Here is a 15340-nt window from a genome sequence, read left to right as displayed (position 1 = left end):
TTGTCAAGGTTGAGTTGCTTTAATAAAAATGAGTGTCAAAATCCTCCAAAGGCTCCAAATTCAAATTTGTCTTAAAGATTTATTTCTAGTTGTGCCCTCAAAATCAAAGTTTGCATTTAATACAGCTACACATTGGTTAGATTCCTCCACAATGCAAAAGAGGGAAGTAACAAATGTTTATTAAAAATAACATGTAAACAGTCACACCATATTTAGTGTATTCTTTCATGAACCAAATGTAGTTTTAAGTACAACACTGTCAATTCAGCTGTGAGGAGAATGGGTGAAATGTGTTATCGGGGGCCGTGGTGATCAAGTATTGGATGGGTTTGCAGGTCTGTGGAGGGGTTCCAAGGCACAATAAGTGGGCTGCATGAGTCCTTAATAGGGGTCGTTGAAGGGGTAGTGTGGATGGTCTGCGTCCCGGGGAACTCTCTCCCCATTCACCTGGAAACAACAAACATCAAGTCATGACTTTCAATGCCTCCTAAGGGCAGGGCTTCCACTTTTTTTTGTTATTATTTTTTTTACTTGTGGTATTGAGTAGCCCCACAACGGCTATCTGGCCCCTACTAACGCTAGAGAGTTAAAAAGAGACTTCCAGTCGTGTGGAAGAATAAAAACGGCATAATACTGACGGAAATATAAGACGCACTTACTTCAATCATTGGCACAATGTATCGCCAACCTCGACTCATCTCCGCCATGCTTTTCATCTCCTCAGTTTCCAGTGTAAAGTCAAATATCTGTTGTAAAAAAACGCATCTTTTTTTGACCCACACAAGATACATAGATTCCACTTTTTCATGTTTTTAAATGCCATTAATTTTGAGGCAATATTCAATTTTATTTTCCAATAATGGCTCCACCTGTATGTTCTCTTTGATCCGAGACTCCGTCACACTCTTGGGGATCGTCACCACTCCTCTCTGAGTTTGCCATCTGTGGACGGTAGAAGATCCGATGCATTTATACAGGCGAACCAACGTGTTAGTTTGCATTGGCTCAGTGTTTTTCTGACGCAGGCACCATTTCTGCTTGAAGCTGGACCAATTCCTTAATGACATGACTGCTAGATGTGATACACAGATGTGTTGTACTCTGCAATTTCACTTGTATGGGAAATTAAGATGTTACAGCAGCACATATCGGAACACAAAAGCAATAATATAAATAGAAAATTGCAATTTAAATGAATAAAATAGACCTCCAAACTCCAAGATAATAGATTAGATAGTCTAACTGACAATAGAAACACAGTAAGAACCTTTTTATTACATTGTGCAAAATGGCTCTGTTCTATGGCTGTTCTTGTGTGAAAGCAATCTTTGTTTTACTGTCTCTTACCATTATGATGCCGCGGATGAGTGTTAGGTCAAAGTTTAAAACGTACTGTTTATGCATATAATCCCAGACTAACTAAATGAATCACCTCAGGATAATTTGAGCGGGGGACTTGGTGTACTTCTTGGCCAGGGTGGCGAGAGCGGGCTCCTCCAGCAGCACGGGCTCATCGGGGTGTTTCCACGCACGATCCGGCGAGCCCAGGGGGCTGTAGGCCGTCATCACCAGCCCCCGGTCACGGCAGTGGGCCAGCAGCTCCACCTGGGCCAGGGAAGGGTGGCACTCTACCTGCCAAAAATGAAACCAAAAAATACGCAGACACATAAAAACAAGCAGAAACGCACACAAATACGAACAATATGGGTGACATCTGACCCAGCTGTGTCTGAGAATCACTAGTAATTGCGCTAAAAGTTCAGCTAGGAGTATAAATATTCATACTTCTCGTATCATTTAAAAAAAGTTTTTAAAGAACGCATGTCGTCTGATGGGGCCACGATCTAATATGCTGCTATGACATCTGTCTATGACACCTACAGCTTCAGGGAAACCAGGAATTTGAAGAAATGCAGTTTACGTCACAGAGCGGTTGGGAACTGAATGAATCACTTTTTCTTTTCTTTAGCGAATCAGTGTATTGTGTATGACAATGTCAAATCCTCACTGTTGTAAAAAATAATAATAAATAAATTGTGAAGTGAACTGTTTTTTTCAGAATGTGCACAGGATCTTAGATCTTCCAGTACAAGATCAGTCACAAATAAAGGTTTCCATTTCTATCCAAGCAATTGACAACAATGAACTTAAGAGATTGTTTGGATGGAGATTGAATCATTTCATTTATCATTTAGCATAGAACGTATTGTAATGTGCCAAATGTGGGTCTCCTTATTACAAGTGCGGGATTTTACTAAATTAAGTCCCATAGCAATGGAAAGATGTGCGAACAGTTTTTTTGGAATGGGACAGTCCCTTAACTCAGTTGTTTGAAAAATAAAAAATGTTTCATACATATAGAAACAAACAAAAATATCTAAAATAACAACACAGGCAGGGAGCGCGCACAATGCACCGCTGTCTGGAGGTGAAATTTAAAAAAAAGAACTCCCCTCTAATTCCCAGAGTTGGGTTTACATTTTTCATTTTCCATACAAGTAAGAAAATCAAAAAAATATTGGTCTATGAGATTATATTATATATTGCTAATTTAATCACAACATTTACATATAGAGCGGCAGACACGTGCAGTGGGGAGCGGAGGGTGGCCGAGCCCCTACCCCATGGACCCCATGATGCCCTTTCCATTAGGTGTATTCTGGGCACGATATGCATATTCATGAGGAACGTATCTTTGGTGCTCCGCTGTGCTGTGCTGCTCCGTTTCCCCAGTGCAGCAAAATACCCAGAACCGGATCTCTCTCTCTTCACCCCACCACCCCACCCCCACCTGAAGGACTGTTGGTTTGATGCTGGCAACAGAGAGGATGTCGTCTATCTGCCGGCTGTTGAAGTTTGAGAGGCCGATGGCTCGGACGAGACCCTTCTCCACCAGCTTCTCCATGGCGGCCCAGGTCAGCTTATAGTCGATATCGTCATACAGCAGGGTACCATCTTCCGATTTGGGGAAAGGAGCGTCTCCTCGTCTAGGGGTAACAAAAGAGTAGGGGTACATGCTTTGTATCACCAGAGGACAGACAGAAAGAAAGAAATCTGCAAAGACAAATGTTAAGGCATATTGGGGCAGTGTGCAGAAACAGCTACAGAGTTTCAGTTAAAGATTTGGACGCCAAAAATGGTTTCCATCAAAGGCCACCTCCACCTCTCCATTTCTGGGGTCAAGCCTATTTGATGCAGTCGCTCAAAAGCCCTCCCTCCCCTCCCCCTGGTACTCACTGGAAGGCGTAGGGCCAGTGGATGAGGTAGAGGTCTAGGTACTCCAGCTTCAAGTCCTTTAGCGTCTTCAGCAGTGATGGCTCCACATCCTCCGGGTGATGCCGCGTGTTCCACAGCTTGGACGTGACAAACACATCCTCTCGCCTCAGGGCCTGGGTGCAGGGGCGGGCCGACAATGAATGGAAAAGTTTGCTGACGCTTCATTTACTTCATCCTGTCGGCAATCGGTCCAAATATCACAAGGTTAACCACGTCACAGTTAGGCCTGTTACATACCCTTTGCAAGACAAAGCAAAGAGCAACACAAGGGCCGTTTCTTGAACAGCAAATGTGTGCGTTCAACTTTTGAAACACTATGTGTACATGTGGTGCAATTCCTCTTCCCATAGAGGCGCTAAAGACAAATACTATTCGAACAACACAGCTGGAGTCTCCCTCTCGCTCTCTCTCTTATGACACTAGCATTTAGAAATAAAACACATTGTATATCAACTGGGAAAAAACAAAAACAAAAAAAAAAAAAAAACAGGCCTCAGGCTGGTGTCTGGGGTAGGGGGATGGTGTGGTTTGAGCAGCCACACCTGTCCTGGGTCTAGGTAATTGGAGCCCACGATCAGTGTGGCTGTAAACCGGTTGCTTGTTGATTGGTCTACTGAGCAACACACACAGACACACACGTTGTCATGACATGCTGTGTATCTGCGCCAGGGCTTATTCCATCTAGCTCCCTATCTACAATAAACTGGTATCTTCTCAACCCCATTGTCTGTGCCGGAGGGCCCTGAAAATGCCACTCGAGTGGCGCGTGGTAGGCAAAACTGCCACAGCCACCTTGCATTCATGTAGTATTTAAAGGGCGTAGCCACCATGTTTTTAGGCGGCGTTTGAGAATATACAAAATCATACACCCCTTGCTTGCTAGCCATTTTTAAATACCCTGCTCAATGTTTCATCCTACCTAATTAGGTGATTTTGGCACCACCTTGTGGATTAGCCATTTGTGGCTCTGGCAGGGCTCCAAAATGTGCGTACGGTATGCGAGCAAATACCTGCATTCACGTATTGTAGCTTGCATAGTGTATATAACAGGCCTGCAACGTACTTTTCACATACTTTAATAATTTTTTCTTTGAAGTATACCGCCTACTTAAGGGTCTAGAGATTAGAGTACTTCGGTAGTATTACCTTGCTCGGGCCCAATGTCTCCTGCAGTGCTTCCCCAATCTCCACCTCATTGCCGTAGATTGCGGCACAGTCAATGTGGTGATAGCCGGCCTGCAAGGCCCAAATGACCGCCTGCTTAACCTGGGAAGCATTTAAGGTACTAAAGTAGATGCATATTTTAAATACAGTGCTGACGATTAAGGTGTACTCAAAGAATGTACCTTCCCAGGCTCACTTTTCCACGTTCCCAGGCCAAGGAGGGGCATCTTTCGCCCCGTGTTGAGAACTGCAAAGTCATTCATGCCTCTACGTAATGCCTGAAAAGCCATAGATTATTCACCTCAGTCACTTCTTTGTATTTTTACATTCCCATTCTCTGGGCAAACAGAGTGGAACCTTTTTAAGATCACCTAGATCCGGGTCTTTAAGTCTTTAATCTTGGCACCACAGAATGGGGACTTTATTCCGGTTTTCATTTGAAAAATGTAACACTGTCGTGATTCCAACATCTGCAACTACACAGACATAAAACGCTGAATTTAGTGAGCGGACAGGAATTTAGAAGTAAAAATGGATTGGCTTCTTTAAAACTCTCTTCACTGATTTTCAACCGATTTCATATCAATGACCCTGAATTTCAGTCCTTGGCCGATTGCGGCTTTTATCCACCAGTGTCGGCTGACAACCGGTCCGGTTAGCTGCATGTGTGGCAAAATCAATCTATCTATCTATCTATCTATCTATCTATCTATCTATCTATCTATATATATATATATATTTTATTATTTTTTTTAATTACATGTCATAGCTATATTTAAAAAATATTAAACGTTGCCCTATATATTATATACCTGCCCATGTCCTTACGTCCCTATGATTGTTGCCCCCGGTCTCGTCAGTCGACGTTAGTATTGTTAATTGTCTTGTCATCATCCATTGTATAGTCTCTTGAGAATTTATAAAGGAAGGTATGAGAAATAGAGAAGGAAAAGCAATGGGAGGCAGATTAAGTATGTACTCAGAAACTTGTTTAAAAAATACTTTACAACTACAAAATATTTTCTTTTACTTGTATGACATTAGGATTTTAATTTAAACCGTTTCAATAACTGTAGCTTTGAAGCCACAAAAAGAATGTCAACTATTTAAAAAAAAAATGCACATTGATTGCACTCAATATTGAATATAATAATTATATACAATTAGAAAAATGGGCAATTAACCAGAAAAGAGGGGTTTAATCTGAATAAGTTGTATATTCCAAATTTGAAAACATTTCTTTACATTTTGGGGCCTTAAGAGTATGTTAATGTCAATATTGCTACACCTATTCCGTTTAGACCAACCACCTGAGCAATGTCGGGGCGGGACCACGGTAAAGGCGACCGTTCGGAGTTAAATGCGGCGTACCATTTCCAACAAGCTCCTGAAAACTATCAATTGGTAAAGCTTAAATGGAGAAATGTCAATGGCAACCTTGACGTTAAGGAACATTATGATTGGTAAGGATTTTTAATTTTATTTAAATAGTCATCAAATTATTTTATTGATCATCCATCCATCCATTTTCCACTGCTTATCCGGGGCCGGGTCACGGTGGCAGCAGGCTGAGCAAGGAGCTCCAGGCCCCCTTCTCCCCAGCAACGTTTTCCAGTTCCTCCTGGGGGACCACGAGGTGTTCCCAGGCCAGCTGGGATATAAAATCCCTCCAGCGTGTTCTGGGTCTACCCCGTGGTCTCCTACCAGTTGGACGTGCCCGGAAAACCTCCAAGGGAAGGCGCCCAGGAGGCATCCTGATCAGATGCCCGAACCACCTCAAATGGCTCCTTTCGACGCGATTGATCGATCATAAATTACAATATATTGGTACATTGTCTTCTTCCTGTTTCAAAAGTTTTCATTTATATTTTACTGTCCTCATATCAGCCCCTGTGAGGAAGAACCCGCTCACAGCGAACACTGCAGAGTGTGAAGTGGAGTCCAATATGAAGAGGTGCTGTAGTTGGCAGCAGATCGAGAGGGCAGGGTGGAAGTTTAGTTTGCGTAGTGTATTTCTATGTATAATGTATAATTCATGCAAAAGGAGGCCCAACCAAGTATTGAGTGCATAGAAATAAACATACTTTTTAGAAGCCTGACATTTGTTTAAAATATCCTTTTTTTTATTGAGCTTATGTAATATTCAAATTTTCTGAGGGACTGAATTTGGGGTTTTCATTATCTATATCCACAATCGTCAAAATTTGGTGGTTGTTATGGATTGCGGTTGTCATTGGAGGATCACTTTGTTCAATTGCATAGAAAAATAGCTAGGGGGGGGGGGGGGGGGTCGAGGTTTCACATGAGAGGGTTGCAAGATTTTCTGTGGCACCTTTCAAGTCATCTTTTAACCCAAAAACGGAGAACTGACATTCACAGTCAATGCGATGATTGATCCCCCACATATGGCAGCGTTCTCCAACAATGTGATGTCAGCTTTCCTTGCTCTATATTGGGCCAGAAGGGAGCACAGCATGTGGGCCAGATATGGTCTGAACAAATTTTGCTATGTAGGATGGACCCCATTTTGTTAAGATTTTGTCTCTGGGACTCCAATCTTACATTTTTTTAATTATTGGATATTGTTTCGTCCAACGTGCCATACATAGAACACGCTACACTATAGTAACAAGAGATAACAGTGAATCATGGGGATGTAACACTGGGGAATCATCACAGGGATGGTAGCTCAGGCGGTAGAGCTGCTGGTCTAGTAATGTAAAGGTTGCTGGTTGGATCCCAGGCTCCTCCTGCTAGCATGCTGTAGTGTCCTTGAGCAAGACACTTAACCCCTAATTGCTCCTGATGGCTGCGTCCGTCGGTGTTTGAACAATTGTGAGTCGCTTTGGATAAAAGCGTCTGCTAAATGTAATCATCGTTTTGCTGTGGAGCCCTGGAAACCTCTTAAAGACGGTAAAGAGAGAGGGGGGGGGGTGTTACACATCCAATATTAATGTTGACATGAAATCCCATCCCATAGCCTCGATTTGGAAGAGCATGTTTTACTGGCTACCGACCCATGGCCAGCACACTTCCTGGAAAAACAACAGTGACTCACGGGGCTTTCCGGGAAGGAGACGATTTCGTCCAATCTGACCTTAGGCTCAGGGAAAATACGACGTCAGTTGGAAACACAAGACAACCAGCTAGCAAGGCCAAACGTGCAGCGCTCATACGCAGACACGCAAGGAACCTCGAATGTCCTCGGGACTCACCAGCCCCGCTGCAAACAACGACATGAACGCGTGGTCATTTCTGCCGTCAAAACATTCGCCCGCGGGTGCGGAAGTGTCACATTCACTATTAGATTTCAATTGAATTAGATACGTACCGATTTGGGTTTGTTTTTTTTTTTAACGTGCGTAATCGAGGGGCTCCGCGTCGCAGTGCTCCTGTGCGCTATATCTAAGCAACGGTGAAAGAAAAAAAAAAAGACCTTTCTAAAAGACGCTCAACGCGCCAAGCGTCCCACTGACGTTTCCCTTTCCCGGATGTGACGTGCGTTTTCCTCCATATCCGGGTTTCTCAAACGGCTGGCGCGCGGCCCGTGTGAAGGACGGGAAACGGTCCCCAGATGCCCAAGCAGATAAACACAAATAATGAGATTCAATAACAACATGCATACATGTCAAAGGTGAGTGTAGATATAAATACTGTATATATAGTATTTATATAGGCAGTAAATGACAGACCGTCAATACATAAATTAAAAAAAAAAAAATGTAATTGGTTAAATTTGTATTTGTTGGTGTATATTTAAATAATTTCTTGTGATTTCCTCATGATTGTCTCCAGATGTGCAATTAGTGTTCTGTTTTAGGAGGCTCCCCTTAGGTTTTTTTTTTTTTTTAAACGAGCGCTGTCCCCCCCCCCAGGGAAGCCACAATAATAATAATAATAATAGCTTTATTGATATAGCACCTTTAAAAACAGAGTTTACAAAGTGCTTTGACGGAGAAATAAAAGCAGCGTGTTCAGATCCTGAAATTGAAAGCCAAGGGAACATTGATAAACACTAATTAAATTCATTCATTAAATTGGAAAAGCATATATAGAGACAAAATAAACCAAAAAATAGATACAATATGATAATAACAAATAGAAATAAAATAAAAAAAATGTAAGTAAATAAATAAGTAAAAAATAAAATAGATAAAGAACGGGGGCAAGATCACATAAAAGCAGATCTATAAAAAGGGGTTTTGAGAAGTGACTTAAAGGAAGTCTTTGACTCTGCCAGCCGAATCTCTTCAGGCAGGTCCTTCCAAAGTCGAGGGGCCCTGACAGAAAATGCACGGTCACCTTTAGTTTTAAGTCTGGACTTTGGAACAGCCAAGAGGGCCCCACCTGAGGATCTGAGGCTGTGTACTGGCCCATATGGGGTCAACATATCTCTTATGTAGCTTGGAGTCAGACCCAGATGTGCTTTAAAAGTGATCAGTAAAATCTTAATAGACAGACTTAATAGCAATAGACTTAATATTTGTGGACAGAGTGCCAAGGCCACTCTCAATATGACTAGACTATGACTAGACTAGACTACTATGACTAAAATTTGGTGGAATGAACAGTATGATTTCTGATTTTGAATTGTTGAGTTAAAGAAAGTTCTGTGCCATCCAGCTGTCGATATCATTGAAACAATCTACAACAGCAGTTAGGCTGTTTGGGTCACCAGGTCTCAGAGGAAGGTATTTCTGTGTGTCGTCTGCATAGCAATGAAAAGAGACATTGTGTCTTTGGATAATTTGGCCAAGAGGGAGCACATACTGTAGATTGAAAATAAAATTGGACCTAAAATGGAACCTTGCGGTACACCACAGGTAATTTGAGCTGTAGAGGATAAGTCACCGATGGAGACTGCGAAGGTTCTTTCTAAAAGGTACGAATAAATCCAGGCAAGTGCAGTGTCCTTGATGCCAACCCAGGTGTTAAGGTGGTCAATTAAAATAGCGTGATCTACAGTGTCAAAGGCTGCACTTAGATCTAAAATAATTAAAATTGCACTATCCCCCCCTATCGACTGCTAAAAGGAAACCGTTGGTTACTTTGATGATGGAGTCCATTACCTTAAATAAAATTCTGGGGTTGGAATGGTTTGCAACAATAAGGTTAGAGAAGAAAGCTGTTCTAGGTTCTTTGACTGCACGTTGATAATTGTGCATAGTGTCTTTCCAGATGTCATAAGATGTCATTTAGCCAGGGCTGCAGTGTTTTATATTACTTTTTGTCCTTGTATGGGGCTACAGAGTCCAGGACAGTCAGACACGTGTCATTAAAATGGGAGACGAGCCCCTCTGTGTTAAAATCTGGAAAATCCGGCCGACAGGATTGTTGTGCGTGATTAAAAAAAATTGGGATAAGACCGCACTGAATATAACCACCTTGTGATCGGACACACAGATATCCTTTGTCTCAATGTTTTCAGGGCTGAGACTACCTTACAGTACAAAGTCAAAGGTGTGGCCCTTAGAATGGGTAGGTTCTTGTACCACTTGAGTTAGGTTAAAAGAACACCAGTCAACACAAGAACATCCATAAAATCAGTTATAAAAGTATGGCTGGGGCAGCAGACATGTATGTTAAAATCACCAAAAATCATAATTTGACATAAAATTAGATAACAACTTAACAAATTCTTGGTTAAAAACATTATTTGGTCTCAGCTGTCTATAAATTATTAAAATTATCACCGGGTCCATAGAATTACGCATAAAACCAAGATGTTCAAATTTTGTAAAACTGCTATGTGAAATGGGAGTACTTTTAAAATCCTTTCTATAGATAACAGCAACCCCCCACCCTCCCTTGCCTGAGAGCGTGGGTTTGTGGAAAAATGTAAAATCCTGGGGGGGTTGCTTCAATAAGGGGACTGCAGTCTCCCTGACTGTCTGTGATGATAAAAACATCCAAATTATTAAAAGTAATAAAATCATGGCATGATTTTATTGTTTTTAAGAGCTCTAATGTTTAAAAGACCAAAGTTTACAAGTTTACAGATAGCAACAGCAGAAGGTAACAGAGGTAGTTTGGGAACTCAAATTATATTGTGTTATGATTAGCCTTAAAGGGGCGTGATAATGAGTGTGCTACTATAGGTCTGTGAAAGGAAATGATGGTGGTTATGGTGGAGGGCATAATTTCCTGTTGAGGATGGCTGAGTGGCCTGCTGGAGTAGGGCACGGAGGAGTTGACTGTATATTGAATGGGTGTGTGGGACTCACTGACCGTCAGGAGGTGAATGAATTGCAGGAGAATAGTATGAGTCCAATGTTTATGGAAAGTAGATAGGATCCTTCATGGTTTGGATGGAGGCTATTGTCCCTAAAAAGTTCCAGTAGGGGATGCTTCTGTTGCAGCAGTAGCCCTTCAGCCAGATGTGCAGTTGCCGCAATTGGCTGGATTTTACTGGTGGCGGTGGAGGGGAGTGTGCCTCCCTTGGCGATGGACGGACCGCCGTATGGCCCATCCAGGCATGGAACCAGAGGAGGAGGAGGATGACAGCGGTGGACATGCAGCTGGCGGCTGTGGAGACGAGGCTGGGGGCGGAAGAGAGCGTTTAGGTGCCCTGGATGCCACGGTGGACTGTGATTGCCCTCCAAAGGGGGGAACTTTCGCATATCCCTGACATCGACTGTGGGCTCCAGGGTTTGGAATCTGTTCTCCAGCCGGAGAGTATCCGGCATAGGGCAGCACAAGGATCGCTCGCATCACCAGCCTTCGATCATCACCAGGGTTCAGGGCTCTTGGGTGGAGCAGTTCCGGGACTTGGGCCATGGTTACTCTATCACAGTCGGAATGGATCCAGAATGGATCCGGGCCAAGGGAGAGTGGTGTCAAAGTCACTCAGGCTGTGGATGCCTTTAAAGACCAGCCAGAAGGAGTAGTGCCAGCTGTGTGAATGTTATTTTTCAATGACATGTGTTGACTAACAGTGTAAATGTTATTTTTCATTGTTATGTGTTGATTAAAAGAATAATCAAAGGGGGGAAATGTAATGAAAAATACTGAACTAACCCTATGCCCGGTTGTAAACCCATATCTACTTACTAACAACAGGAACATTTTGTACTGCTGGCCCTGTTGTCAGGCAGGTCACAATTACAAGTTGTTAAGATGATGTGGAAGATGATGAAACTGCTGAAACAATTGCAACTGCCTTTGTGACCTATACAGTACATGACTACACCCTCAGAAACTGCCTTTGAAGAAGAAGATTCTTTATTTATCACACGGTGCACACACGCCACAACACATGCACTCATCCGGCGACGGCGACCAACACACACACACGCTTCAAATGGTGGCCCGGTGAAATTAGTTCTCTGCTTTTGACCCATCCTGGCTTGTCCCTCCTCCCGGGGGGCAGTGTGTGGTGCCAACAGCTCCCCAGGCGGGAATGGAATCCAGGACCTTCATGCTGTGAGGTAGCACTGTGCCACCTTAGTCCCATTCGTGGACCGTTGTGACACCCTCACAGTAATGCTCCGTGTGACCTATGTGATATAAGCCCCCTGGTTCAGCCCCTGGTTCGGTGAGATGCTTTTTGCTGTTACTCAGTGACATGTAAGGTGCTTTCCACTGATCACGATCTTCTATACAATAAACTTAGACAAAGTTTTACTTACAACCTGAACTTGTCAAGCCTACAGCCTCCTAGTCCCACTGGGGGCCGCCCTTCTCTCCTCTGCCACTCCGTCCTTCTGCACCTTCCCACACACCTGAGATCCATCACTATCAGAATCTGCTGTATGTATTCCTTGGCCTTCCATCCACTCATTGCCAGATTGTCAGCTAACTTACCTCAGTTGGTATCTCTCCTGGTTCCCTCCAAGTCTCTGAATTCAAGTGTTTAGTCTCCGTTCTAGTCTGCCTTTTTCCTTTCAACGTTCAAGCCGTTTCTGTCCTGCTTCGTCAAGCCTGGTTCCCTGTCTACTCGTCCGGAACCTGGATCTCTCCTTTCCCATCCACGCCATCTCTGTCCTGTCTTGCCTCGCCTTGTCTGGTAGTCCCGTCTTCCCGGACATGTTCCAGCCTGACCGGATCTCTCCCGTCGTCACCCCAGTGACTCTTAATAAAAATCCTTTGTTTACCCCGTTTACCAGCTGCCTCTGTGCCGTGCATTTGAGTCCCTTCCAGCCCTGGTCATAACAGAACTATCTCACCGCACGCATCAACCACTGCCTGACGCCAGGCACAGACCACAGGCCTGGAGCCAGGTCCTGTGCCGACAGACCGACACCCCACTACAGCCCCCCAGGTGAAAGAGCCCCCATGCCCACCAACACCCCACGCAAAGGCGAGGCCCGCCATACCGCAACCGGCCAGATGCCCCACCCGGCCACAAGCCCCGAGCACCCACCCACTTAGATGAGTCCGCTTGATGCAGGCGCCAACGCCCACAAGTCAGATAGGGGGTGCAAGTCCTTGCAGTAAATTTGTGTCGGAGTGTATGTGTTCAAAGCTTATACGAGCGGTATTAAAATTGCAGGACAGACGTGAAGGAATACCAAGAGCTGAGCATGCACTGCATGAGTGGCTGTAGTACTGCCCGCTGCAAGTTCAAGTTCAAGTTCAAGAGATTATTTGTCACATACATATACATACAGCGTGACCTTCAGCACTCTCCCACACGAGGAGGTGATAGAACTGGAGTCTGTCTCATGGCTACACAAGGACTGCACCCCTCGTGGGATATGTTGCCTCTGAGACTGTGACGACGAAACAGGAAGTTTCGCCCTTCAGAGGGTAGCCTACAAGTACACCAGAGTACAATTTCGCTATAAGCTCGCTTCATGCGTGTTCTCGTGCTGCGTCGCCACGCCCTCGCTGAAGGGTGAAGAAGCGTTTGAGTGTAGCTGCTTCATACTCCTTTCTGCTTTCCTTTATATTCCTTTCCACTCTTTAGTTTATATTGTGGATACGTCCTAATATATGGAGTATCAGCACAAAATAAGTCACAATTACTGATAAGTCTGTAGCCTCGTCCACCATCTTTGGTGTGCTGTAAATCTCCACAGCGTCATGCATCATTGCATCGCATCCTGCCTCCTGTATGCGCTTTGGCTGTTAAGCCTACATCCCAGACCGTTACACACTTGGGCCGTGTTCAGGTCCAGCAGGTTTAGAGTATGCGGGGTCTCTGCCCCTAGTATACCAATAGGAGCGTAGCCCCTAAGGGGTGGGGTTACTGTAGTTTTGTAACTACAGTTCTTTGAAGAAGGCGTAGCCCCTTAGGGTTTTATAGCTCTCTGGACCCCCATCCATCTTGCTGAATTGGTTTCAGAGGATGAAGGGAGCACTTCTGGGGTTTATATTAGCTATGCTGCTCCATCCTGATTGGCTGAAGTGAGTGGATGAATATATTTCCGTACTTCCCTGTACGCGGGTGGAGATATACCAATAGGAGCCCCTCAGGGGCCCCATCATAGAATTGTACAATGTTTACATTTTTTATTTATTAGAGAAAGCAGAAAACAAGATAGGTAAATTGACTGACACCATCATCAGTCATTAGAGCCGTGATCACATCACACACAGACAATTTGGTCCTTGTCAAAGTCGCTCAGATCCTTACGCTTGCCCATATTTCCTGCTTTCAACTCATCAACTTCAAAAACTGACTTTTCACTTGCTGCCTAATATATCCCAACTCTTGACAGGTTCCATTGGAATGAGATGAGCAATGTTATTCACTTCACCTGTCAGTGGTTTTAATATTGTGGCTTATTGGTATGTATATATATTACGGCGGCCCTGAGAGCTTAATGCACTGCAACTTAAGAAAACGCATGCAAATAGACAAAACACAAGCAAATTAAGAAAACATCTTCAACAAAATGACAACACATGCGCAGCATTTAGAAACCGTGCTTCAAATTCAGACGCGTCGAACAAACTGCATACCAAAGCGATTCGCAAATACAAAAAAAACAACCACATTAACAGAAAACGCAACTGCATGAACAGAAAACACAAACCCACATTACGAAAGTAAGCCACAAGACTACGGAAGTGAGCCACACTGATTTATCTGAAATAAAATATATTAAACTTAATTATGTTGTATCTGTAATCATATATAAGAATTTCCACAACTAGCAACCTTGCGCCGCAACTATCACAGACCAATCATGCCACACAAGACGACCATGTCCAAATCCTCCATCTGCTTCCTTCATGCAATTAAAGAGTAGAAAAAACTTTTATATCCATCCACAGTTTTTATTTAAGCCATTTAAGTGTGACGTTCCAGAGAAAACGGCTTCTACTGGCTCCGTGATAGAGTGGTGAAGTTCGCAAATGATTCAAATCTTTTGGGTGAAAGGAAATTTATCCCATAATGACTGATTCGTTCGCAGGAATACACCCACTGCAAACGTGATTCTGAATGACGTTTGGGAGCAACTGACTGAGAGTTCAACTGAACTGACTGATGAATGGATCGTTTCAGTTCAGTTCTGTGGCAGATTCGCCACCATACACCATCCAAGTTACGCATTCAGGGACCTCAAGCACAGAGACACGGACGACCAGGGGTTTATAACACCAGTTTATTGTAGAGATGAGGCTAGGTGGAATAAGCAAGGAGCAGATGGAACATGTGATGACACAGGGCGCCCATGCTGAGTGTGTGGACGGGGTTTTTAAGCCTGATGCTCGAGACACAACCAACGAGCATCAGGTGTGGCTACTTAAGCCACCCCATCCACCACAAGTTTATTTACCCAAAAGATTTGAATCCTTCCCAAACTTCACCACACTATTATGGAGCTGGTAGAAGCTGTTTTCTCTGGCACATAGCACTTAAATTGCCTAAATAAAAAGTGTGAATTTATATAAAAGTTGTTTTTTCTATTTATTACTTGCATGGAGGAAGCAGATGGAGGATTTGGACATG

At 43.7% G+C, this 15340-nt stretch overlaps 1 protein-coding gene across 3 annotated transcripts; it reads right to left on the bottom strand.

Moving 5' to 3' along the window:
- Window positions 1-59: 59 nt before the first annotated feature.
- akr1a1b (aldo-keto reductase family 1, member A1b (aldehyde reductase)) lies at window positions 60-7917 on the bottom strand. Of its 3 annotated transcripts, none has more exons than XM_080009523.1 (9): window positions 7772-7917; window positions 4623-4718; window positions 4423-4542; window positions 3238-3389; window positions 2792-2987; window positions 1433-1632; window positions 870-942; window positions 660-746; window positions 60-447 (listed from the first exon to the last, which is right to left on the bottom strand). In XM_080009523.1, exons 2-9 carry the CDS (start codon window positions 4701-4703, stop codon window positions 382-384), a joined length of 975 nt encoding a protein of 324 aa, XP_079865649.1. In that variant the 5' UTR covers window positions 4704-4718; window positions 7772-7917; the 3' UTR covers window positions 60-381. The 3 variants fall into 3 exon arrangements, with proteins under 3 accessions (XP_079865649.1, XP_079865651.1, XP_079865650.1); XM_080009525.1 differs by having other exon boundaries at window positions 4423-4512; XM_080009524.1 differs by lacking the exon at window positions 7772-7917 and adding an exon at window positions 7499-7535.
- Window positions 7918-15340: the final 7423 nt, after the last annotated feature.

The sequence above is a fragment of the Zeus faber genome (genome assembly GCF_960531495.2).
Source record: "Zeus faber genome assembly, chromosome: 1".
In the NCBI taxonomy this organism is placed as follows: Eukaryota; Metazoa; Chordata; class Actinopteri; order Zeiformes; family Zeidae; genus Zeus; species Zeus faber.
Note: the sequence above shows the minus strand (reverse complement) of the source record. Positions and strands in the feature narration are given on the sequence as shown.

Coding starts and splice junctions, on each gene's coding strand:
- akr1a1b (XM_080009523.1), bottom strand. CDS start 4,703: ATGAATGACTTTGCAGTTCTCAACACGGGGCGAAAGATGCCCCTCCTT. Junction 943..1,432: donor CCCGCTCAAATTATCCTGAG/GTGATTCATTTA, acceptor TACCGTCCACAG/ATGGCAAACTCAGAGAGGAG. Junction 747..869: donor GGATCAAAGAGAACATACAG/GTGGAGCCATTA, acceptor TTTTTACAACAG/ATATTTGACTTTACACTGGA.